The sequence below is a fragment of the Melanotaenia boesemani genome, chromosome 1 (assembly GCF_017639745.1).
Source record: "Melanotaenia boesemani isolate fMelBoe1 chromosome 1, fMelBoe1.pri, whole genome shotgun sequence".
In the NCBI taxonomy this organism is placed as follows: Eukaryota; Metazoa; Chordata; class Actinopteri; order Atheriniformes; family Melanotaeniidae; genus Melanotaenia; species Melanotaenia boesemani.
The window spans coordinates 2,849,046-2,876,838 of NC_055682.1; the positions used below are offsets into that span (position 1 = coordinate 2,849,046).

At 40.8% G+C, this 27,793-nt stretch overlaps 1 protein-coding gene and 1 long non-coding RNA gene across 2 annotated transcripts in view; one reads left to right on the plus strand and one right to left on the minus strand.

Annotated features, from left to right (window-relative positions):
• LOC121643868 (multiple epidermal growth factor-like domains protein 10) overlaps positions 1–27,793 on the minus strand; it is a 142,791-nt gene that overhangs the window by 28,030 nt on the left and 86,968 nt on the right. The window contains exons 6-10 of the mRNA XM_041991455.1: positions 26,327–26,539; positions 23,534–23,708; positions 9,121–9,241; positions 7,183–7,346; positions 6,971–7,073 (exon numbers count right to left, since the gene is read on the minus strand). Coding sequence (XP_041847389.1) covers positions 6,971–7,073; positions 7,183–7,346; positions 9,121–9,241; positions 23,534–23,708; positions 26,327–26,539 — 776 coding nt within the window. The remainder of the gene's footprint in view (positions 1–6,970; positions 7,074–7,182; positions 7,347–9,120; positions 9,242–23,533; positions 23,709–26,326; positions 26,540–27,793) is intronic.
• On the plus strand, positions 197–24,283 carry LOC121643873. The gene is made up of 5 exons (XR_006011184.1): positions 197–207; positions 6,052–6,059; positions 6,228–6,230; positions 13,009–13,014; positions 24,202–24,283. It is a non-coding gene; the product is annotated as an uncharacterized LOC121643873 (long non-coding RNA).

Genomic DNA, 27,793 nt, shown 5'->3' on the forward strand with positions numbered 1-27,793 from the left:
CACCACCACATCTAAATATAAAAAGGGACAGACAGTAGGAAGTATGTAGGAAGTATATCACCCCCCTGTGGTGCAGCAGCCTGGCATATGTACAGCTCATTAGAAACTTCCTTTGACTTTGAATAGGAGAGAATAAGAGAGCGAGGCACAGGCAGCCATTATTACTCAATAAACTACCTTAGAGCCATAAAGTAGGTGAAAGCCACTGTTGGTTTAGCTGTAAAGTTAAAACAAAGGGCGAAGATGAGAGGTGAGGATGAGGAGGGTGAGGATATGATGAAGAGGAAATGTGAAGGACTGATTTGTGGCATTGTGCAGTTAAGTTTCCTCACTGTGGTTTAAAGACAACAAACTTTATGACCTGAAAGGAAAATGAAGGACGCATCTAACTTTTTATATTATTGGAAAGTGTCTTCAGACAGACAGATAGATAGACAGACAGACAGACAGACAGACAGACAGACAGACAGACAGATAGACAGATAGATAGATAGATAGATGGGTTGGTGGGTGTGTTTGGGTAAAATATAGAGATGATGATCACTGCTCACACATGGAGGAGTTATTGATCAGGGTTATTGTGAAAGGAAGGAATGATTCCTGAACCTCTTCATGAAGCGGAGCTGCAGCGTCTGGTAGAGAAAGGGCTCCGCTGGCCTCCAGTTTACTGTACGGTGGATGTGAGGAATTGTCCATGCTGGAGGCTGGTTTGTTCAGGGACCTCCTGTCTCTTAACTGTCTCCAGGTTCTGTCCAATGATCGTTCCAGCCTTATGGATTAGTTAGTGATCCTGCTGGCATCTCTGGAGCTGATGCTGCTCCCCCAGCACACCACAGCATACATGATGGCGCTGGCCACCACAGACTGGAAGAACATCTCCAGCAGTTTGCTATAGACATTAAAGGATCTGAGCTTCCTCAGGAAGGAGAGTCTGCTCCTCCCCTTCCTGTACACAGTATCTGTATTAGAATTCCAGTCCAGTCTGCTGTCCAAGTGCACACCCAAGTATTTATAGCTGTCCAAAACTTCCACCTCCTCACCAGGATCCTGATGAGCTGGTGTGCAGGTTTCCTCCTCCTAAAGTCAAAAAGCATCTCCTTCATCTTGTTCACACGTCTCCGGTGTTGTTCTGCTGGAGGCAGTCTTCCAGCTTCTTCCTGTCGGCCTCCTTACACCTCCTCAGATTCCCTCTAAATCCTCTTTAACTCCCAATCTCCTGATCCAAAGGCTCACTTCTTCTCATTGAAAAGATGCTTCAGGTTGCTGGTGATCCAGGGCTTGTTGTCGGGGAAACAGCACATATTCCAGGTTGGGATAGTGATACTCTCACAAAGTTTTATGTAATCGGTAACGCAGCCCATGATCAAAATAATATCCTCTCCATGTGGCTGATGGAGAGCGTCTCATACTGTGGCATGTAATCAGTCCTGCAGAGCTTCACAGTCTGACTTCACCTCCTCACAGGCTTAGAGGAGACAGGCAGCCTTTGAGCCACAGGAACATACTGAGGTGTTAACCACACCAGGTTGTGGTCTGATCTTCCCAGCAGGGGAAGGGAGAACTTACTTTATGCTAACAATGCAGCCTACACAGCTTCCCCCTCCCCCTGCTGAGCATTTACTGGGATTTTTACCCACAACCATCTCCAGGGTTTCCAGAGATTGTCTGAAGAAGAGAAAACATCCAGAGCAGCAGTTGTCTGGACCAGGATGCAGCAGAAGACACACCGGGTGCCTCCTGCCAGCTAAGAACAGGAAACTGAGGCTACAATTCACACACACTCACCAACACTGGACAATAGAAGATGGAGAAACGTTGCTGGTCTGATGAGTCTCCATTTCAGCTCCACGTTCAGATGCTCGGCTCAGAATCTGCTGGAAACATCATGAAAACATGGATCCATCCTGCCTTGGATCAACGCTTCAGGCTGCTGCTGGTGTAATGGTGGGGGGAGATTTTCTTGGTCCACTTTGGGCCCCTTAGTACCAACGTGGCCTGGTTTAACCAGCACAGCCTACCTGAGTATTGTTGCTGACCATGTCCATCCCTTTATGACCACAGTGGAGCATCTTCTGATGCTACTTCCAGCAGGATAATGCACCATGTCACAAAGCTCAGATCATCTCCACCTGCTTTCTAGAACATGACCATGAGTTCACTGGACTCCAACGGCCGTATTCTACAACTTGCTGGACCTTGCTGGAATAAATGCTCACGTCCCCTTCAAGCAGCACTCCAGCACCCAAATTGCACGACAGAAGTTTCTGCAGCAGCTGGCAGAGGAGCTACAGGCGGAGTTTGTGCAGCGGAAACAGCCAGCAAGTCTTGTGTTTTATCAGATCAAGAGAAAGATTTAACGTTCACTTGGTGAGCTGAATAACTACATCAGTCTGAGCTATGGATGGACAAACAGTCATCATGTTTTCCTCCACAGCCACCAGATCTCAGTCCAGTAGAGCAGCTTTGGGATGTGGTGGAACGGGAGATTCTCATCATGGATGCAGCCGACAAACCTGCAGCAACTGTGTGATGCTGTCATGTTTATATGGAGAAAACCTCTGAGGAAGGTTTCCACCACCTGCTTCATCTATCACACCAGGAATTAAAGCTTTTCTGGAGGAAGAAGGGGTCTGACCCAGTGGCTGGTGAGTGTAAATGCTAAGAATAAATCTGTAAAATGCACATTTTTATGCTGCATGTTTGCTGGCTTGTTCAAGTTTTTGATACAGACATCATCATTTTCATGTGGATGCCACTTAGTTGCAGATGCAGAGAAAACCTCATAGCTTGATCCAAAGATTCTCCTAAATTCAGTGATTATGAGTCGATTTAATCTGTTTGATCCCTCAAACTCCATCAGCTCATGTTGATTCTAATCTGTTAAATAACATCCTCCAAGCTGGAGGAATCTCTCCGTCTAACCTCAGCTCTGATTTTACTTTTTTCCCTTTAAATACAACAGTGATCTCAGATGTTTCAGCTGCTGACTTATAAGAAGTTCTGAACACGTTTCTCTACACTCATCCTCGTTTCCTTATCAGAAGGGCAAAAAAACTTCCCTGTGCTCACCTCCATCTCTGCCGGGTTCAGTGTGAACTTAAAAAAGAAATCAGGCATTATTTACCTCTGCTTTAAAGTGTGTTAATGTGTCTGACAATCTGTCCTTGACTGACCCGTTCAGATCTGCAGGGTTCTGCTCCATCCGGTCCGGATCAGAGGAGAATCATCTCCAACCCACAGCTTCCATCATCAGCAGGTCACTGTGGTCCAGATAGCTCTTCATGCAGAAGTTAAGCTAACGGATCATCTGGGTTTTAGTTCTTCTGTTTTCATTTTTTGTGTTGTTTCCATCATAGCCATAAAAAAATGAAAACTCAAAAGCACATTTTTCTTTTAGTGTAAATTATCAAGATATTTATATTTAATGGATTATCCTTTATTAAAACATTATGAACAACCTATGTTATTAATTTGCATACTTTATTTCTATATTTTAGATTTTTTATTACTTATATTTTACATGTAAGGATTTATGTCACAGCAGTGGAGAGGAAGTGGACCCAAGATTGGACTGACGAGGCAGATGAATACAGTTATCCAGAGTTTAATTCAAGGAACAAAGTTACTGACACAGACAGTCACAGAGAAAACTGCTACAAAGATCTGGCACTGAGTAAAAGAAACCAAGGGGTTTATCTACAGAGGACGACTGACAGGGAACAGGTGAGGGGAGTGAGTCATCAGACCAGGTAAACTAACGAACCGGAATCAGAAAACAAGGAACACAAGGGAATTAACAAAACTGGAAACAAAACTAAATATGACAAAATAAAGAACATAAACCATGACATACATATACATACATGCATATATATATATACATACATGCATATATATATATATATATATATATATATATATATATATATATATATATATATATATATATATATATATATATATAGCTGGAGTTAAAAATATTTTTTTATTTTTATTTAAAATTTGTTTATGAAATTACTCAGATTAATTTTTTTTCCCAGAATTTCAATAACTTAATATGTATTAAACATATTTTATATTTCATTATATTTCTATCTATATAAACTAAAAATGTATTAGCAGGAGTGAGCCAGGGAAAGCAGCTGCTGTGACCACATGGTTTAAAAGGAGACGTTCTGGATCTCTCCTGCTTTTTACGTTTTTAACCACAGCATGTTTTCTCTCATTTAAATGGCTGTAAACACACCTCAGACTTGTTTTTCTGAGCAGTTCTCCGTCTGTTTGCTCATATTGATCACTGCTCATCATGACAGGCTGTGATGTCACCGATGATGTCACTGCTACTGATGCTGAACCAAAAATCTGTCGTAATCAACCCCTGGGGCAGAGGTCAGAGAACCGAGCTTTGAAGGAGTTTCCATCTCAGGAACATCTTTAAAGCTGAATTACTGAAGAGGTCTGAGCTGTCAGACTCATCCAAGCTTGACTCTCCATCAGATTTTGAATGAAACGTTTGAATCAGTGCGGTACTGACTAGTCTTCTTTCTGCCTCACACTCTTATCCCTTCAGAGTGTCTGTCCAGGTATTCACACACCTGCTTCAGCTTCCCACTGAGCTTCCAGCTCAGGTCTGGATGTGGCTTCTCCCAGAGGACTGGAAGGCCAGATTAAACAGGAATATACAGCTGAAGCATATTTGAAAAATAATTGTTTTATCACCAGTCTAAAAGCTGTGCCTTCTTTTTAACACCTCTTTCTATAACTCGTTAAACTCAGTTTTACTTTTTATTTTATATATTTTTTAACTGGTTAAATCAAGCCTGCACACTTCAGTACCAGTTACCTAAGTTTTTCCCCTTTCGGCTCATCAAAGCTGGACTTTTTTATCTAACTTTTACTATACAGCATCTGTTGACACCTTCGACCCGGCAGCGTCTCGGCACGAGACCGAAAGAGAGGGAGAACCCTGCAGACCCAAACCTGCAGACCACCACGAATGACGGACCTTTGGCCTTCATGGGAGCTGGAACTCAAGCACCAGCCAGGCTTCCTCTGCGCGCCGGAGTTGTTCACCAGAAAGTGAGTCGACTCGGGCCAAACGGAATCGGACGAGTGCGACCAGTCTCCTTTCTACGACTGCTGCCTTACAGAATCGGTCATAGTGAAATAACTGGCTCTTTCCAGCTAGGTTCCCGTCTTAAAAAGATGGTGCCATTTAGCTGCATAGGATTCAGAAATCCACAGTTTAATTAACGTCTGCTTTCATTTTTGCTCCACACTTTGCTTTGCCTTCCCTGAAGAGTCTGGTTTGGACATCACACTTGCACCCACCACGCTCACCTTTTGTAAATATTTCCTTTGACATCATACAGTTGTAGCCTAGTTAATAAATATTCACATATATTTAACTAGTCGTTGTTTGTGATTTCTTTCCTTTGAATCATGTTTTGGTCCCTTCAAATCAGAACTTACTAGTTAGCCTGTTGAGACTGATTTGATTTAATCGAGTTGAATTTATTAATTTATTCAATTAATAAACTAATTAAGACTTTAATGGTTTTCCATGCTTCCACGAAGTGAAAAAGCTTGGTGGTGCTCTGAGGTGTAAATGAATAAATTATATTTTATATTGATTATTAAAATTAATACTTTATCAAAACATGTTTAATGTTTAATGATGCTACACTACAAATTCCCAAATTTCCCTGAGGACTCTCCAAAGGGATTAATAAAGTATTTCTATTCTATTCTATTCTTTACAAGTCATTGTGCAGACACTGATGTTAGATCCATTTAATTTGATTCAGGTGTGTTGAAGGAGGAACACATTGAAAACCGGCTGGATTGCGGCCCTCGTAAGACTGAATTAAGTAATCCTGATGCCCTAAGATGGCACAAAAAACTAAGAAAAATCACCATAATAATCACAATCCGAAGACATTTCAAGTTGAAAAAACGATTGCAATGTTATTTTTTTCTCATAGTGAAGCTGCTTTGCATATTGTAAGCTGAAGCCACGCAAGGAAAAGAAAAAGAAAAAGAAAAAGAAAGTGATCTAAGTAACTGGGTCCCGAGCTCCGGTTGAGCTGTACATCCAGCAACACCCAGATGAGCACGAATGATAAAACATGAAGATAATGAACATTTCAGTTAAAAACTCTAATTCTGAAGTAAATACAGTGAATGTGAACAATAAAAACATAATCTGAAAAAGAAATGAGTGGCAGTTTGTAGTCCACAGCGCTGTGGTTCTCTAGTGTTGACGTTTAATGCCTCACCACACAAAGATGTTCACATTTGGCTCAGCTAGTCTTGTCATATGGTGTATAAGGAGGTAGGAGGGGTGGGTAGAGGTATGTTTGTAAAATTACATGTGAAATTTGTTCTGCTTTGGATTGAGTCATACCAACTTTGTCCATGCTAAAAATGTGTCCTCCACAGCTGCCAGAGGTAACTTTGGTGTTCCACAGGGTTCTGGTCCTGGACCATTTTTGTTTACTGTAAACATGCCTTCTGCATCATCAGAAATTAAGCCAAAACTCAGAAGCATTCTTTCTTAAAGTGATGCTGTCAAGCTGGTCCATGCAGACTGGACTAGTGCAATCCCATTTTAGCTGCTTGTACAAATATCTCCCAGCTGATCCAAAACTCACATGCAAAAGTTTTGACTGGTACCTTCAGGACCACATTCCCCCTGTTTTGGCTTCTCTTCACCACATGTGAAGTCCTAAATTCTATTGTTCTTTTTCATTGAAGGTCTTATAGTTTCCTAAAACCCCACAGGAGTGTCTAATAGTAGGTGTAGGAATGTATTGTTTGTGCTCTTTTATTGCTGTTGAATTGTAATTTGCTTGAGAAAGTGCTTTATAAATAAAGACTGACTGATTGACTTTCATATATTATGTGTGTGTCTGTGTGTTTTGGGCCTTTATTTGGTCTGATGACCTGAATCTGCAGCAGCAGAACTCACCAGTCCATCCTGCGAGGCATCGACAGGCGCCGGTCACCAGGTCGCAGCCATCAGCGTGGACACAGTCGCATCTCTCTCTGCAGTCCAGCCCGTATGATCCCTCCTGACCGAGCAAGAACATAACAGACAAAACACGTATGAGCTTCATGAACTTATGGAACTCTGACCAAGCATCATGAGTGTAGGATGGTTCAAGAGAAACGAGCACCTACAGGACATGGTACGCCGCAGTACTCGCCCCTCCAGCCTGGCGAGCAGGTGCAGGTCCCGTTGACTGGGTCGCACGCCGCCTCGTTGGCGCACTGGCACGTCTGATTGCAGCTCAGGCCCCAAAAGCCACTGGAGCAGGGGATGGAGCAGTCCACGCCCTGCCAGCCTGAAAGAGATATGTCTTTAACTGCAACGCTGCAACATGCAGACTCAAAATGTACAACATTCACCGTAGTTAATAATCTGTTCGCACCATTTGTGGCACAAGACTACTGGTCCTGAGGGTGCTTTGACATCAGGATGGTCCAGGGGACTCGGTTTGATTGGGCGGGGAAAGCTGAGAAATGTTGCACCTTTCACACTCAATTTTACGTCCCATTTCCACCAACAGGTCCGGGTCGGTATGGGACGGTTTAGTTCGGTTATCTCTGCTACTGTAGCTTTACCTTGTAGGCGGCATATTGGCCGGATAGCGATAGATGTGTCGGCTACATAATAACATGACGTCACAGCAGCGTGATGCCTGCCCTGGATTATAGCAAAGAAGAATGTGACCCAGAACCAACTGCTGGACATCCAGCAGGCTGTCTCCTTTCTTCTTAAACAACAGAAAAATCCACCGTGTGTTTAAACATGACGCTATTCCTGCTTTCTTCTCATTGCCAGGTTGAACAGGAAATGATATTCAGCCAATCAACAGGTCAGGGGTGTCAAGCTCCACCCTTTTGGGTCAGATGGGTAAGACTGAGACCCCAAAATCAGAATAATTTATTTTGCCAAGTCTGTATGCACAAACAAGGAAATTTGATTCCAGTGAATTTGGGATTAATCTGGGATTATCGGCTCTATTCCCAAGAATGAACAGTCCTGACAAGTCTGTTCATCTTTCTGAACGTCTGTTCTTTAAGTTTCTAACACAGTGGCTCTGATATTATCCATTTTTTCTGTTTTACAGGTTGAAAGGCAGCTGTTGCTCCAACAAACTTTCATGTTTCTTCACTTTAATTACCCGAACTTCCAGAAAGATTCAGGCTGCATAAATATTTAAACATGTTGATATTGAGCGAGTAGAGCAGAGAACAAAAGATGGAAAAAGCTCTTCATATTGATTGTGTTTGTATTTGAACATGTTTGGGGTCAGAAAGTTTAACTTGAGGACAATATAATTAAATAAAAGGTAAAAAAAGTTTTAAATAACAGATTCTGTCTCTGAGAATGTTTCATAACTTCACCTCCAGACAGACTCCCTACCAGGCCCCACCCAGAAGCTCCTGGAATATTCAAGGAATGTTCTAGTTTAACAGGAGAGTTTTCCAGATGTAAATATTAAGTTTAAGTGACTAGATATCACTCAGGCACTATGTCCTCCACTGAGTAGGCAGAGTAAGAGGATTAGTGGGAGGACACGTCCATTTCGTCCAGGTAGTTAAAAGCTCTGACAGCTCCACCTTTTCCTGCCTCCTGTGCCTGTCCGTTCATGCGATATGTAGGCTACCAGCAGGCTACGTAACTCAGGTAAAACCATCATGCAGGTGTGGACTAAACCATGCTCCACCATTTTAAAAGGGGGACTCAGAACATCCATCATTATTGTTAACAAACTTCAGAGCCAACTGGAACTTGTATTTCCATAAAACTGCTTTATTTGACTTCACATATCAGTCTAAGATAAATGTCTTACTGTTGTATGATCTTACTACAGGTGATGCCTTGAGTTAAAGCTGCTGCATGATTCAAACACCAAAGAGGAAAGTACCAGCTCCTCTTTTTATCGGTATGACATTTGAAGACACGAAGCATTCAGTTTTAAACATCTAACTATGGAAAATTAATTTCTTCCAAAGACAAACTTCTTTTTTCCACTAAAGTTAAAACTTGAATTGTGACCTCAGTAAGAACCAGAATGCTGAGATGGCATGAGGCTGAGATGTGAGTCGAACCTTCTCTGCAGATGCAGGAGCCGTCAATGTGCGAGCAGGAGATCTCGTTGTTGCAGGAGCATGGCAAGGTGCAGTTGGTCCCGTACAGGCCTGCAGGACAGCTGACCGAGCAGTCGTCTCCCTGGAAACAGGACACACAAACAGAGAGACAGCTGTGTTTTACTGTAAGACAGGCTGATAAACAGTGAGTCATGAATGATTCATGTCTGTAGGTTCACAACCTCCAGGTCCACACCATGACCTCCAGGTCCACACCAAACCCCGACCTCCAGGTCCACACCACGACCTCCAGGTCCACACCAAACCCCGACTTCCAGGTCCACACCACAACCTCCAGGTCCACACCAATCCCCGACTTCCAGGTCCACACCACGACCTCCAGGTCCACACCAAACCCCGACCTCCAGGTCCACACCAAACCCTGACCTCTAGGTCCACACCAAACCCCGACCTCCAGGTCCACACCAAACCCCGACCTCCAGGTCCACACCAAACCCCGACCTCCAGGTCCACACCACGACCTCCAGGTCCACACCAAACCCCGACCTCCAGGTCCACACCAAACCACGACCTCCAGGTCCACACCAAACCTCGACCTCCAGGTTCACACCACGACCTCCAGGTCCACACCAAACCCCGACCTCCAGGTCCACACCAAACCCTGACCTCCAGGTCCACACCACGACCTCCAGGTCCACACCAAACCCGACCTCCAGGTCCACACCACGACCTCCAGGTCCACACCACTTTCTCCAGGTCCACACCACAGCCTACAGGACCACACCAAACCCAGACCTCCAGGTCCAAACCCCGACCTCCAGGTCCAAACCAACCACAACCTCCGTGGGACATCAGAACATGGTTCTTGCTTTTTGGTTGAAATCTCACCATGTTTTATACAAACAAGGAAACTACAGCTTCTACTGTTGATTTCTTTCTGATTTCCCCATTTGTCATTGAACGCACCATCAACAGTTCAGCAATGACTAGAGTAAACAAGTTAGCTCCAGTTAAAATCATTCTTTCTGCAGTTTGTCTCCAGTCCTCTGGATCAACAACTGATGGAGGTTTTCACCATCTGCTTCTCCTGCAGCTCCCTCTCGCGTAGAGCGTATCTTTAAATTGATTATAAGTCCGTGGCTGCGTTTAATTTGTTGGTGCTGATGCAATAAAGCAGCACAGGAAGCGGGGAGGAGAGAGACGATCATCACTGATGGCATCCCTGCAGAGCAGCATGATGTCTGAGCTTGTCCAATCAATTTAGTACATGCTTGCATCAAAGAGACAGACAACTTGGCATTAGCGGGGTGTCTAACCTCATTCAGTGCCGTTAACCAGCTGTGAAGACGAGGTCCACTCAAACTGCACCTCCGACCCGCTGCTGCATTGATCAGGACCTCCAATTATGAACTCTGTTAATTAAAGCTGCCCGCTTCCAACCTGCTGCCTTTAAACTGCTATTCATCTAAAATTCACAAAGCCAGTCGAATGGCACAGGCAGGGTAGAGAGAGGTTTATTAAAAAGTTGGTGAATTACTGACTTTTTTTATTAACTTTGTTAATAAATAACATGTGTGGGCTCAATGATTAAAGTCATCAGGGGACGTGAGCTCCAACAAGTGACCTCTGGAAAAACAAAAGTAGATCGATGGACCCTGATATTTATTTTGCAATTAGGTGTTTTATGAGCTTTGTCTTTTCATTTGTCTTTTCTAAAATTCAAGATGATCATGGATTAATAAATTAACAGATTTCTTTGAATAGCTGCAGATAAATGAATGAAATGTGGAAAATCGCTCCACAGTTCCTCCCTGTGGGTCGAAATTACATTAATTATAAAACGTTTTATGAATTTAAAGGGACAGTTATTCAGACTAGCAGGTCAGAGACGTCCGGGTTTAGGTCCAGGAAAAAGCTATGTACTGTCCACCAGCGCTTTCATGTTGGTGGAAATGAATCCATACAAGTCCAAGCGTGTTTTGACTCATGTTGATTAATTTCCAGTGAAGCGCCCGAGGGCTGACGAGCCGATCAGAGTTCAGCGGGACAGGTCAGGTTACTGAGGCGTCCTGTCAACCCACAATTTACTGATGCTCATCGCTTCATGATATCAGACTCAAACGGCCTGGAGAGACCGTCTGACTTATCATCACGGAAAAAACACATGAGACTTTCCACAAATTTCACATGTGAACCACATGTGAGAAACATTTAAGCCCCATGTTAGACAAATGTGATTTATGTTTTAACCACAATTTAAAAATGTGTGATTCACACGAGATTGGCTCGTGAAACACATTTCTAAAACACCTGTAATTCACATATGATTTAAATGTAAACTGCATGTGTAAAAACTCCATGAGAGATAAATGTGATTTATGTGTGAACATGTGAACCACATGTGTGAATCACGTAAGTCTTTGTTGTTCATTCTCAGACGTTTAGTTGTTTTGGATTTTCTTTATAAATCTGTGTTGGGTTCATCCTCGCAAACACAATTTAAAAATAAAATGTTTCTTATTGTCTCACTAAATTCATACATGTGATTCAAGTCTGTAGAACTGGGACTTCTGTAGTCTGGTTGAACACATTTAACCTGCTCATTGGATCATGTGTCATCCCAGATGTGATTAGCAGTGGAAAGATTAATGACTAGTTTCTCCAGGCTAGTGACCCACTGGGCACCAGACACTCTCTCTGAGGTTTGTCAGTAAGGAGACACTGGTGTTAGAGGCTAACAATTAGCATGCTTAAGTTGGTGACCCACTGGATTAGACGCTGCCTTGGCTGGCCAAAAGTATGGAAAGACCGGTCATTAGTATGGAAAGATCCGACCATCTATTACTTTGGTGACTTTTTTAGAGCAAAAAAATGTGTCCGGTCAAAATTTCAACATTGTCCAGGTTTTTGGTGGATCTCTGCCTCAAATATGTTTGCGTGGGATTTGGTTGGTGGTTCACTCCCCACACTTGCATATAATCCTTACCCACTCCCACAGCTGGTGTTGTGTTTCAAGGTGCAACAGGAGAGGGAGGAAGAGGAGGAGCTGCAGCTCAACTCAACTTTATTTATAAAGCCCTTTAAAACAACTACAGCTGAAACAAAGTTCTGTACATAAATGGACAAAACAACACATAAAGTACAAAAATCAACCAGAAAATAAATAATATCATAAAATATAATAAAATAATTGTTTATTGTTTTAAAACAGTTTTAAAACAATAAGCAATTTTAAAAGAATAAACAAATTAAAAACAAACAAAACCAATAAATAAAACAAACCACACACACTATACAGGAACAGTCTCACACTGGGCTGAAAGCCAGAGAATAAAAATGGGTTTTAAGATGAGTTTTAAAAATAGACAATGAAGAAGCTTGTCTAATGTGGAGAGGGAGCTCATTCCACAGTTTTGGACCAGCGACTGAAAAAGCTCGATCCCCCCTGAGCTTCCGTTTGGACCTCGGTACGTCCAGGAGCAGCAGGTCAGCTGACCTGAGGCACCGAGCAGGAGCGTAGGGGTGGAGTAGCTCAGAGAGGTAAGGAGGCGCCAGACCATTTAAAGGTTTAAAAACAAATAAAAGAATCTTAAAATGAACTCTGTAGTGTACTGGCAGCCAGTGGAGGGAGGCCAGGATGGGGGTTATGTGCTCCCTCTTACGTACTCCAGCTACGAGGCGTGCAGCTGCATTTAGCACCAACTGGAGACGTGCGAGGGAGGACTGGCTAACCCCAAAATAAAGAGCATTACAATAATCCAGCCAAGATGTAATGAAGGCATGGATTACTGTTTCAAAGTGTTGTTTTTTAAGAAAAGGTTTGACCTTAGCAAGCTGCCCGATGTGGAAAAAGCTGGACTTCACTACAGAGCTGATTTGACAATCCAGTTTAAAGTCGCTGTCCATCTTAAAACCCAAGTTTGAGACTGTTGGTTTTAAAAAACCTGCCAAAGGGCTTCCGGTCGGAACCATGAACATGGCGACAGCATAGGAACACAGCTCCCCGACATTATGCAGTAATAATGCCCCGTACGGTTTAAATGTGAGTGTTTCAAGGACAACGAGTGAATAAATTACCGGGGGCAGGGATTATGACTAAAGGAAGACCAAAAAAGACGACATACGAAGCGGGGAAGAACGCGAAAGACGACAGCAAACACGATAAGCTAACATCGGAGCTAGCAGACTTAGCAGCTGAAGCTATCCCCGTGCTGGCGGAGGCGCATCGGGAGACACCGGGGCAAGTGGCTGAAAGCATGGCGGACTTAGATACGGTGTTGCGGGAGATAAGAGAGTTTCGCCGGGAAAATGCAGCTAGTCTTAAAGACATAAGAGAAGAAATCACGAAAACGAATGGCAGACTTGACGAGGCAGAAAGGCGCATAGTCGAAGCGGAAGACCGTGTTCAGAGCGTGGAGGAAGCTACACTGGAGCTGCTTAAACTTCAAAAGAGATTTGAGGAGAAGCTGATAGACCAAGAAGGGCGCGCCAGGAGAGAAAATATAAGACTGCACGGGGTTAAAGAGGGGGCTGAGGACAACACGGAGTCAATGGCTGACTTTGTAAAAAACCTGCTGAGGGAACAACTAGAATTGCCACAGTCATTCGCACTCAATATCGAGAGGGCTCACAGAGCGCTGTCAGCACGCCCTCCAAGTGATGCCCCTCCGCGGTCAATTGTTGTTAAACTGCTGAGTTACAGATGCAAAGAAGAAATCATCAAGCTGGCTTGGGAAAAGAAAGGGTTTTTGTACGAAGGGCGGCGGGTTATTGTGGATCATGATTATGCTCCCGAGATTATGAAGAGGCGTAAGGAATATATCGAGGCAAAGAAGATCCTGAAAGAGAAAAAGATTCGTTTTCAGACTCCATTTCCGGCAAAGCTCCGTGTCTTCTATGAGGGTGACACACGGACTTATAACACGGCGACGGAGGCAACCAAGGACATGGTAGAGAGAGGATTTCAGGTGAGAGTCATCAAACCAGCAGACGACCCGATGGAGAGGATACGGAGACAGATGTGGCGTCGAGCTGAAGCAGCGGATAAACCGGACGGGACGACATCAATGGGATACAAACAAAAACTGCAGGTTTTCCGAAGGAACAGTGAAGAACAATGCATAAAGCCAGGTGAAAGGTGGCATATAGGGCGATTAAGGTAACCTGATGCGCCCAGCTAGCACTTTTGATAAATAACTGAGAGTTCCCTTCCTTTTAAGTAATGGTCATGTCGGGACTGTTTTTCTTTTATGTTAATTTTCTTGAAAATATTGGACAAATGAACAGGGCCAAAGTAGGCCAAAAGGGCCCCTGGCCTTCATGGTCCAGGGTCTATCCCTTAGAGCTAGGAGTTGGCTCAGAAAAGGTCAAGTTTTGGACCTCTTGTTTGGAAGTTGTTATTGATAAGGTTCGATTGTTTATTTCATTGTTCTCGTTCTTAATGTTTAAGTGTTGTAGCAAATGGGGTGGAAGGACAAGTAGGAGGGAATAGATAAGTTAAAATATAGAAAATGACTACTATTAAAATTGCCTCATATAATGTCAACGGAGTACTCAACCCGATAAAAAGGAGCAAGATAATTAGTAAAATGAAGAAGGAGAAGGTAGAAGTGCTCTTTTTACAGGAGACCCATTTAACCGACAAGGAGCATGACAAATTAAAAAGGAATGGTTATAACCAGGAGTTTTCAGCGTCATATAAATCTGGACATAGAAGAGGGGTGGCTATATTGATATCAAATAAACTCTGTTTTGAGAGACTGAGAGTGGTAAAAGACAAAGAAGGTAGATACATTCTAGTGACGGGTCGATTGGAAGGAGAACTAGTCACACTACTTAACGTTTATGCGCCTCCGGGATCAGACTGGGATTTCTTTAAGCAATTGTTTAACTTAATGGCAACAGAGGTAGAGGGTATTTTCATTGGGGGAGGAGACCTCAACCAAAGACTTAATCCACAATTAGACTCTTCTGGGAAAAATGTGCAAAAAAGTGTCACGGGGAAAAAAATCTGTAAAATGATGTCTGAGCTTGGAATTTTAGATATATGGAGAGAACTTAATCCTACTGGAAAAGACTACACATATTTTTCTGCGCCCCATGTTCTGTACTCAAGAACTGATTATTTCTTGATTTATAATAGAGATCGATACAGGGTGGTACGTTGCGAGTTTGGAGTAAGGGACTTGTCCGATCATAGTCCGGTGTATTTAAAAATGCACCTGGAGAACGAAAAGAAAACTACATTATGGAGACTTAACTCAAACTTATTAAATGGTCGCATGAGGGAAGAAATTGAGAAAGAAATTCAGGAGTACGTGGATGACAATGATAATGGGGAGGTGTGCCCGTCCGTTCTGTGGGATGCTTGTAAGGCGGTAATGAGAGGGAAACTAATAGCTAGATCTTCATACTTGAAAAAGAAAAGACAGGAAAAGTTGAAATCATTGCAGGCTGATTTAGAAAAGATTGAAAGGGAACATAAAAATACATTAGATAAGGAAAAATGTACCGAGATTAGAAAGAAAAGGGCAGAGATAAATGACATCTTAACACAAGAAATTCAGAATAAACTGATCTTCTCCAAACAAAGAAATTATGAGGCCGGAAGTAAATCTGCGAAACTGTTAGCATATAGGCTTAAAAAACAACAAGCAACGAGAAACGTTTACAAAATGAGAGACCCACAAACGAAGAAATTGGTGTATAAAACAGGAGAAATTCATAAATGTTTTGAACTCTATTATAGACAATTGTATGCTAAAATGAACCATGATAATGAATTACAGATAGATAGTTTTTTGGAAAGGCTAAATTTACCACAGGTAACAGAAGAACAAAATGCTGCTCTAATATTGGAGATAACTATGGAAGAAATAAATACGGCAATTTCTAAACTCAAGAATAATAAGAGCCCTGGAGCTGATGGATACATCTCGGAATGGTATAAGATCTACAGACACAAACTATTACCATTATTACATAGGACTTTTAATTGGATACTACAAGGAGGAGGGATTCCTAATTCATGGAAAGAGGGAATTATTTCTGTAATTGCGAAGGAAGGAAAGGATGAAACCAATTGTTCCAACTATAGACCTATAAGTGTACTCAACATAGACTATAGACTCTTCACAGCAATCTTAGCAAGGCGAATAGAGAAAATTTTGCCAGATATCATAAGTTTGGATCAAACAGGCTTTATCAAACGTCGCCAGACACATGATAATATCCGCCGGACCTTACATATAATGCAGTATATATCAAATAATAAGTTAGAAGCACTGATAATGGGGATTGATGCAGAAAAAGCTTTTGACTCAGTTAGGTGGGAATTCTTATATAGGGTTATGAAGAAGTTTAATTTCCATGAAACTAGTATTAAGTTATTGCAGGCCTTATATGCAAATCCTACAGCAAGGATTAAAGTCAATGGAAGTTTGTCCAACGCAATCACACTAGAACGAGGCTGCCGACAAGGGTGTTCGGTTAGCCCATTACTTTTTGCCATCTTCCTGGAACCCTTGAGCCAGTGGATAAAACAGCATGAGGTTATAAAAGGTATAGTTATTGCGGGACAAGAGCATAAAATAGCCTTGTTTGCGGACGACATCTTCATTTATCTTGAAAAACCCAACGCATCGTTACCTACACTTATGACCGTCTTTGCGGAATTTGGGAGGCTATCTGGGTATAAAATTAACATACAAAAAACTCAAGTCATCACCTTTAATTACGAACCAAATCAGGCTATTGAACAGAATTATAAAATTAAGTGGGGACAGAAATCAATGAAGTATTTAGGTATAAACCTAACACAAGATTTGGGACAGTTGAAATCATCTAATTATACTCAGTTAATATCGAAAATAAAAGCCGATTTGGGAAAATGGAGCTTAATCCCTTTTTTAAGTCTAACATCAAGAGTAGAGATAATTAAAATGAATGTTCTTCCCCGGCTGCTATATGTATTTCAGACTCTTCCAGTTGAAGTGACGGAGACAGAATTTAAAGAATGGGATAAAATGATTTCCAGATATGTCTGGCAAGGCATGAGGCCAAGAATCAAATATAGAACAATGCAGTTATCAAAGGGAAAGGGAGGACTGGCATTGCCGTGTCTGAAGAGCTATTACTATGCCGCACAGCTCAAAGTGTTGTTGCACCTATGTGACCCCGATTATCTTGCAAAATGGAAGGACATAGATGAAAATTTAATAGAAAAAGTTCCAGTACAGGCGACTATATGTGACAGTAAACTAAGATCCTATCTAAAAGAAGGAACAAACCCATGGCTTGAGGTACCTCTTAGGATATGGACTGTCATTGTGACTAAATACAATTTGATGGGTAAGTGTAGATCACTGAGATGGATTGCGTATGATACGGATTTCATACCCAATAAGTTAGATAATACATTTAAAAAATGGGAAAGGGGGCCAAAGATGTATTGGGAAGTTATTAAAGATAAGGTAATGATGAGTTTCCAGGAACTAAAGGATCGATATGTTCTAAACAATCAAGATTTCCACAGATATCTCCAGTTGCGACACTATGTAGGGCAGGAAATAAAAAAAGAGGATCTAGATGTCTCCCAACCAACGATAATCAAAATAATGGTTGAAGCATGTAAATCAAAGTTGGTTCAAAAAATTGTCTCCAAACTGTACATGGCTCTAGAGGAATTGAAAACTGACACCACAGATTATATAAAAGGAAAGTGGGAGAGGGAAGCAAATATTGAGATACCAAGGGAAGACTGGGAAGAAATAAACGAAATACAATGGAAGACCACCAGCTCCACACTTTGGAGGGAGCATGGATGGAAGAACATAATAAGGTTTTTTGTGACACCCGCACAAAGAAAATATGTAGATGCATCGTGTTGGAGACTATGTGGAGAAGCCAGAGCGGATCACTATCACATCTTTTGGGGATGTCCAGTAATAGGTCAATATTGGGGTGAGATTAAAAAAAGTGTTGATAAGGTGCTGAAAACAAATATCCCTCTCACCTTTGAAGATATGTTTTTAGGAAGGACGAACAAGCTTAACCTAAAGAAACCTGAAGATTACAAATTGTTGAGGATCATGTTGGTGGCCAGTAAAAAGACAATCACCAGGAGGTGGCGAAGTGGGGTAGCACCTAGGGGAGATGACTGGGTTGAAATAATGATGAACATTTACCAAATGGAGAAACTAACTTTTTCTCTTAGATTGGAACTGGACAAACTCAATGCCGTTTGGGAAGGATGGCTACAATATGTGAAACAACTAAGAGGGGATTTGGGATAGGAATAGTATTACTTACCCCCAGATCATGTGGTATCATTTGTGGAGATGGAAGGTGTATATGTGAAATCCTAGTCTTATTTCCGATCGCATATGTATCCCTAATGGAAAGTATGACGGAGGTTAGACACCCTTGTTCTAAGCTACATTGTTATAAATGTTTATTGATTATAAGTTTAAACTGTCTTTTAATATTCTTGGTACCTAAACTTTCATTACTACCGAATATGAACGGTCAAAATTTTAAAACATTAGGTATCTGGGTGCTGGTTGTAATAGCCCACAGTCTGTGTAACACAAGTGTACCAGAGTATTGTTATGTATTATTTTTGTCTTTTTGTTTTTTTATTTTTTTTTATTTTTTTTTGCTTTTTAAAAACTCAATAAAGAAGTGAATGAAAAAAAAAAAAAAAACCTGCCAAAGGACCCAAATCAATGGAGCAGGGTTCACAAAAGCCACTGGGACCAAACACCATCACTTCCATTTTTTTCCTCATTAAGGTGTAAAAAGTTTAGGGCCAACCAGGCTCAGACGGTGAATAAAGGACAATGTGACTGGGTGTTCATGCAAAACTGTGTAGAAAGTGTGGGTGACATCTCAGATGGGCTTCATCTGCAAAAAGTGATTTATAAATGAAAAAGTGTTACTCCTTTGCATCTGCAGAGTTGATTTCTGCCCGTTTTCCAACTTTCAGATTTGATGAAATGAGCTCAAACAATCCCGTGTGGTTGTTTTCCTCTGAGTGGTGCTGATGTTGGCCTTCATCAAGTTGCTATGACTACCACCATCAATGTTTGCTTAGCTCAGCTGCCATCTTTGGCCAGATGTACTCTGATGAAACTAAGCTTGAGTAAAGAGTGATCTTTTTCCTCCTGAGATTAAAATGTGGGTTAATTTCCACAGACAGCCGACAGTGTGGATCATGGATCTTCTACTGCAGCTACCGACGGGGGAGTGGTCCATCTGACTGGTTCCAGGCCAGGCTGAAAAGGCTAACCTGTTTGATTTGCAGCTGCTTCATGTTGAGAATGTGTAATGATGTTTTCAATATCAGTAAATGGGTTAACCCTTTAAAGGTCTGGATATTTTTGCTGTTTTTTGTCTTGTAAATGCATGTTAAAGCTCAACTCTTAAAATCCACAATGATCCATGATAACAGCATTATTTATCACATTTCACCATAAAAACATCACCATCACTACTATGTTGCTAAGAGACCTCTATTTAGACCTGGACATGATGATGAAGTCACTTCCTGTCAGACTTTCCACCAATCAGAGAGCTTAGATTGACGGTAACGTCCAATCAGGAGCAGCCAAAGATCAACCAGTGAGCAGAAAGTTCTATGTGTGTGTGAAAAGAAGAAAAATAATGCTCCTCTATGGCTGGAATAAAGCCAAGAAGACGTTTCTGATGCACGGTGGCGCCACAAAGCAGCTGAGCTGGAGTTGGTTTAGTGAGGATAGCAGGTAAATAGTAGCAGGAATAACTGGAAATGAGGAAAAAGTGGAAACATGGAAATAGTTTCTGTTGTGTGTTTGTTTCAATAACAATATTTTTTCTCCTGAAAGCCAAGACTTGAGAGAACGATGAGATGAGAAAAGGTTTGGTCACTGTTGGTCTGTGTGTTATTTCTACAAAGTTCTGTTAGTAATAAATTCTGCTTTCTTCTTCTGGTCGACCTTTATGCTGCTTTATCTATTCATTCATTCATTTTACATCATTTTACCTCCCAATCTGACAGCTGAGAAACATCATGTCTGATGCTGACTGGGATTAAAAGCTGGAGTTTCAAAAGTTAAATGTTACCTTTAATTAAAATAATGAAAAGAAGAAGCTGATCATCCCAGTGTCGAGACAACGTCTACACACACTTTTCTGTGACCCACATCAGCAGGTTTGCACCTGCAGGATTCCCCTCTCTGGTCCTGCAGAATCCCCAGCACCTGATAAATCAAAGTCAGCACGTGATGCACCTGCTCCTGCACATGCTGGCTGAAATAAAAGAAAAAAACCTGCATCTGGTGCTAGTTCATAGTTTTTGAGAACAAAGGCAGCAAACTTCTGAATAAAGAATTCTGGAGTGAAGTATCCTTCCACTAGCTTCTGTGGAAATCTCTTTGATTTCTTGCAGCTGGAGCCTCTGAGTCTGTTTTTGTTCAGACCAGACCTATAGCTGATGCAATGTACTTCAACTTAAAAGCTCTGACAGATGTAGAGGACGTTCATTAGCCAAGTTTTAGTCAATACCAGCGTCTTCTGATCAAAGACATCTAGTCTCCCTAACAGTTTTGCCAAAGAAAGGAGGGTGAAGCTCAGCAGAGGTTTCCATCCCCTCACCAAATATTGTATCATCCAACAATATTTTCTAGTCCTAATTATCAAACAAAGAGCAAAAGTTAGGAAGCAGTCCGGAAGATAAATGTTCTCTACAGCAGGAATCAGCTTGATCACATTAGTGGCCAATTTTCAGCCTTTAGATGATTCAATATAATAAATCTGGAATTAAAAGAGTTGTTTGATGTGTTTCTGTTTAAAATAATTAGTGCTAATGATGTGCCGATGCACATCCCTCATGAAAAGTGGTGCATGCTGGGAAATGTAGGAGATTTTAAGAAGCTTGACCCAAATTTGCTAACAAGTCAGAATATTTTGATCTTTGCTAAGCTGATGGATGCAATCACCGTTTCTGATGCGGTTCAGACCCTAGACCAGTTCTTGCTTCCAACCATGGGTGCAGGATCGGGTAGGGACGATAGAGACGTGTCCCCACCCATGTCAAGCAAGTCCTAACTTGTTAAATTCAAACATAGCCAGTCATAATAAAGTGTTTACTGAGCTTCATTAAAAAAGACATTTTTGTTTGGTGCAGATCTCTGAAAATCCTGACATGAAAAATTCTATGCAGTTGAGTGAAAATGATCCTGTATACCAGATTTTATTGATCAAAACTATTTCATTATAAGGATGATGATGTGATGATGGTTTATTTCTGTGCTAACGGTCATCTTTTTCTTCAGGGTTTCATTAAGTTGATGAATTTAAGTGGCTGATTTCTTGTTCTGTGTGATTAAAGAACATTTCTGTAGAGCAAAGCAGATCCCACCGTGGTGCAACTACGTGAAGCAAATATACCAACAGACGTCTCCAAATCATAAAATCATAGAAATCATGAAAAAAATTAATCCTGGATTCAGCTTAGACAAAAAAACCCTAAATCTTAATTTTAATCCCTGAATGGAATATTTTACTTTCTAAACTGCTGCTTGTTCAGAAGTCCCACCCACCCAATTACATGATCCTGCAAATAACCGTCCAGCAAGAGAAAACACATGTCTTCCAGGGGACGCTGTGGACAACTTTTATGTCCCTACCAGGTGGTCTTCGTGGTGCGGTGGCTTGGTTTGGTGCTCCAGGATGCTGCTGATGACCCTCCTCTTCCTCATCCTCTGCATGCTGACTCAGCACTGCGGTGTCCAGTAGGTTTATACACTAAGAGATGCTTTGGTTCAGGTGTGTGTGTTTCTGGTTCTTTGGTTCTTTTATTAGTTAGAACTGTTCAGATTTGTTCAGCTAGCCAGCAGTCACCTTTCATACACACCAAAGAGTGTATTCACTTGATCTTAATGTAATTCTTTATACATTTTGTTAGAGCATATGTTCGTTTACTCCTAAAACACACAGTGGGGTAGTCAAAACGATGGTTAATGAAGTAATTTACCGCAGGTTGGTGCGCCATAGCGATAGCTGCCAAGAGGTCCGACAAGAGAAACTCTGGAGACGTTGGTCTCACGACCGTTCACTCTGATTGGTTAAGCCCCGCCCCCTCCTCTGCTCTCACGTCTTCAGACACAAGTTAGTTTTGGCACAAATATCTCGCAAGGAATGAGCCAAAAGTCAGGCCACAGTTTTATCACGCTGTGACTCGCGAGAGCACATCTGTGACTTGCAGCAGCAGATTCAGGAAGTTGTAATTGCTAAGTTGAGGTTGTGAAGCAAAATGAACACTTAAAAAAAAATGTAATTACAAGTAAACTATGGAAGATAATTTGTCAGATGGACTATTTTTCTCTGTAACTTCAAATTCAGTTCACGTGTGTGTGAGTTTTCTTTACAGCAGAAAATTTCAGAGGAAGATTTTCGATGCACAACTTCTCACATTTTATTCTACAAGTTTTCACATCAAATGTATAAGTTTGTTCATTTTGGCACATTTTTACCTTCATACGTACAGATTTGCGCTGCTGAACCACGTAAACATTACGTCTTGAATCAGTCAGGGTGTCCCACTGTTTTGTGGACGACGTTTATCCTGGAAGTGGAGAATCACAAGATTCTTAAATTCCCCTGTGATTTCATGATTGTGTATCCAGCTAGGTGGACTGCACTCGAGGGCGCGCCGCACCTGACACGCTCCCCGTGTGGATTGATGCCCCACGGAGGTCGGAACAAAACCGCAGCGCAGCTGAAATGCAACGCACATGCACCCGGAGGAAACGAGGGGTAACGCTAAGACGGTCAACAGAATTGTATGTAAAGCAAAATATTCACCAAATCGTTTTTCAGTTAAAATAGTTGAAATTCAGTGAATTATGAGACTTTAAAATCCTACAAATTAAGTACAAGGGAAAAAAAACCCCCAAACATCCAGTGTCCAAGATTTGTTCCATCTGAGACATTTACTGTTTATTTTGCATGACCTTTGTCGTTCTCTCTAATGACGCATTTTCAGTTTGTTTTTGTGCATGTGTGGCAGATGGAAAAAAACAAGTAAGTGGACAGGTGGGTCCCATAATGTGGACCGTTTCTATGGTTACCAGTGAATGTGTTGTGTTTCTTTTCTTCTGTTTTGTCCTCAGTGTTCAGTTTACATAGCGAAATGAGCTGTAGAAAAAAATGCTGTTGTAGGTTCTTATTGATTTATGATAAAGTAACCATAAAATGTTTTTTCAAAGCACTGAGATGTAAAGGAGAGTTTGGTGTCTATGTAAGCTGATCGTACCCTGGAGTTTCTGGACCAAACTCTCATAAACACTGAGCAGTGGTGCATTCACTGACCACTGAGGTGAAAACAAGGAACTCATAGGAACAGAATGTCGCTGGTGTGTGTTTGTGTACTTACTATATATCCCGGTGCGCACATGCAAGCTCCAGTGATGCCGTCGCAGTCGGCCCCATTGGCGCAGGAACACGCCTCCCTGCAGCCCTCACCATAGTAACCGGCCGGGCAGGTCTCGTTGCAGAAAAGCCCCGCCCATCCTGCTGCACAGGTGCACTCCCCTGACAGAGGATGGCAGCTGAGAGAATAAAGAGAGAGAGAGGAAGCATCTCTGATTACAGAAACCAGATGTTTCCTGTTGATACCATATAGATGAGTGATTTAATATCCATAGCACGATATTCTGGCCCTACGTATAAACCATCTTGATGGGCCCCTATGTGGACGTGATGGACTGTTCTCACGGTTTAATAATTCTTTTCCCATGGTGTAAGACAAAGATAATAAACCTGATCTTAATTTGACCTCTAAGTGGCTTCTCTGGCCGTAGTCCTGGTTCATCTGGCAGAAACTCTGCTGCAGTCCTCAGCCTCTCGCTGTCTTCCTGCTCCTCTGCTTTCCTCTCCTCAACCTCCTCACTACCTTCAGAGCAACCTTCATATCCCATTTCTTCACTTACAACCTCTGTATCTCTCTCTCTGCTACAAGGAGGACAGACCCTATACGAGCTAGATAGATATAAGATTATCTGAACATACAATAGGATAAAACGTGATGGAAGTGTTACTGAGATCATTTCATCTGAACCAGCTACAGATGACTGATTGTAAACTGAATAGCTTTACAGCCTCCATGAGCTGATCTCATCTCACATCCTCAGTGATCATCTGGACATGATGATAGACCTGCTGCTGGGACTGAGGACCATGTGGTTCGTGATGCTAATCTTTGCTAATACTCATAGGTTGTGGCCGGTGTCATCCCGGGAGTTGACCCAGGCCCGGGTCTCTGGGCCGCCCTAGTCCTAATATGCAAATTAAAATAAGGAAGTTTCATGAAAATAAAATCTCCAGTTTGTGCTGAAGTCCACATTTACAATAATTCTGGATGGTCTCTGAAGACCCTCTACACCATTAAAACGGTGCACAGTGGTTTAGTCCACACCTGCACTGGTAGCCGATGAGCGATCGGACTCCACAGCAGGCAGAAAAAGTCATATCTGTCTACCAGGAGAGGAAATGAAGAGAGAATCAGCTGCTTCCTGGTTTCTGAGAGAAGAGGTGAGCAGCTCACCTGGACTAACAGTCTGAGCTGATATCAGCTGCACGTTTAAGAGCAACACGATTAATTAGGACCAGAAATTCATCAAAGTTATTACCACTAATTATTTTACTCAGACGTCGCCGTAACGACAGTTTGACTTGGTATGGATAAGAATGAATAAGGCAGAGTCTGGTCATTATGACCTACCGTCCAAATTAATGAGAGATGAAAATGACGTCATCTGACTGGATTTACCACAACAATCTGATATTCAGTTGGTATCTCAGAATCCTTATTAATTTATAAATTTGATTAAAATATAATATCTCTAATTGTATTTTTTTCAATTTGTTTCACTTTCGGTTGACTAAGCAAAATAATTTACTTTTTTTCAGAAAATAGTCTATTACAACCATATTATTATTATTATATTATTATTATTATATATTATCATTATTATTATTATTATTATTATTATTATTATTATTATATTATATTAATATATTATTATTATTGTTATTATATCATAATTATTATTATTATATTATAATTATTATTATTATATTATTATTATTATTATTATTATTATTATTATTATTATTATTATATTATTATTATTATTATTATATTAATATATTATTATTATTGTTATTATATTAATATATTATTATTATATCATTATTATTATTATATATTATCATCATCATTATTATTATTATATTATTATTATTATTATTATTATTATTATTATTATTATTATATTAATATATTATTATTATTGTTATTATATTATAATAATTATTATTATTATATTAATATATTATTACTATATTATTATTATTATTATTATATATTATCATCATTATTATTATTATTATTATTATTATATTATTATTATAATTATTATTATTATTATTATTATTATTATTATATTATATTAATATATTATTATATTTATATTAATATATTATTATTATTATATTAATATATTATTATTATTATTATTATTGTTATATTAATATATTATTATTATTATTATTATTATTATTATTATTATTATATTATTATTATAATTATTATTATTATTATTATTAGTATTATTATTATGTGCTTAGCTTCAGCAGCAGTTTCTTGGAAGCAGCAGTAACAGCCGGGTGAGCAAAGGGAAGCAGGGGGAACATAACGCTGCTTATTTTACAAACATAGCAGGTCTTTAAAATAAAAAGTGTGATCTGAGTAATGGGGGCCTGGGCCCCTGTACAGCACTATGTCTAGCAACATCCCTGCGAATACTGATATTACAATGTACTAAAAGGTTTAGTGTTATTATTCATTTTTACCTGGATATTTATTTGTAAATTGCACATTGCAAATAGTTTTTTAAATATTTGTATTTCTTTCATTTCTACTTTTAAACTGGATATTTGTTAAGTGTGTTCTGTATAAAGTATTTTTGTATCATGTAGATTAATTTAATTCTCTTTCTTATTCTATAACGCTGCAGTTTCCCAGTCTGGGATGAATAAAGCACGTCTGACTCTGATTGGCTCGTCCCGTTCTCTGATGCATGGGGCGCATGCAGCATCGTGGTGGGAGGAGCATCAGCCCTTTCAGTCTCTGGAGGAAACAGAGTCTCCCTGGACGGGTCAGTACCTCAGCGTGCTGTCGGCTTTGCAGGGGCAGTATTTGTCGCAGATGATTCCGTACAGGCCGGCGGGGCAGAAGCGGTCCTGGCAGCTGGGGCCCTTGAAGCCCTCGTTGCACAGGCAGGCCCCGTTGATGTGGTAGCACCTGGCGCCGTTCAGGCAGTCGCACTTATGGGCACAATGTGGCCCGTATGTGCTGACTGGACATTCCTCCTGGCATCTGGGTCAGGATGAAGAGAAGAGTTATTTCCCAACATGCACAGCGTCTCTATGAATGTGACATCGTGATTATCAGAAACATTCCTAACCAGAAAAAGTTATTTTACTCTCATTTTTATTATTGTAGTTCTCCTGAGTGTCCATAGGATGTTTTCTGGGCAACAAATTAAAGATACTAAAGGTTTTCATGAACGTCACAAATAGTTTTTAAGTAGAACAGCTGGTGAACGACTGACCCCGTACCGGGTCGGTTTCAGGACTCTGTGATTTAGGACCAATTTTATGAAGATACCCAGCTTCAGAATACCAGCCTGGATCCGGGATCAGTGTTTGAATGTGATGATCCACGGAGACCTCATGTTTAGATAATCCAACCAGGACAAAATGCCGATGGTGAAACCTCTTTCCTCATACACGCATGTTAAAGATGTTCTGTAGCTCATTAGAAACAGTATAAACTCACACAGCCAACAGCAGCCCGGCAGCAAATCCTCCGTTATGAAAGCTTTAATTGAATCTGTAAATCCAGCTGCAGGATGCAGTTTGTGATGCCTGTAAAACCGGTTATAATACAAACAGGCTCTGCATTAGTTAGCCGGCAATCACTGATATTAATGCGCTCCTGAAAATGATGGAGACGCCCGTCAGCGAAGCACAAAACAAAACTAAATGGTCAGTGAAGGCAACATGAACGGAGGAGTTCCTGCAGAACGCTTCTACAGAGTTTGATTTAAAAAAAGGATGTCAGTAGAAAATAACCAAACGCTATAAGAGAGCTCTCAATTCTAGACGTTCATTTAAAGATTTACATTTACTTAAAAAACGACGAATAGTTGCTTTGCTTCTGCTTTTTTTATTCGATTTGTTTGTTTGTAATCGGTTTTCATATCGATATCTTTTTATTTTATTTCTTCCTCTCCCCAATTTAAAAATGGTTTATACCCACATAGTGTCACCTCTTCTAACATGTCAGTCTAGTGCCCCATGTCCCGTCTTTTTACGTTTGCTATTGCAATAAAATAAATAAACAAATAAATGATGCAGCTTGAGATTGTTTTTCAGTAAACTGAGAGAAAAATATGGAGCAAAATGAATCTCGTAACAGTTATAAATAGTAAAAGAATCTATGAGTAAAGTTTGATCACATGTAAAATAACTTTATACGTACACACACAAGCTGCAGATTTATCTGATACCTGCAGAGCCATACCGCGAACACACAGATGCTCAAAAGGCTTCCTGTGCAGACACATCA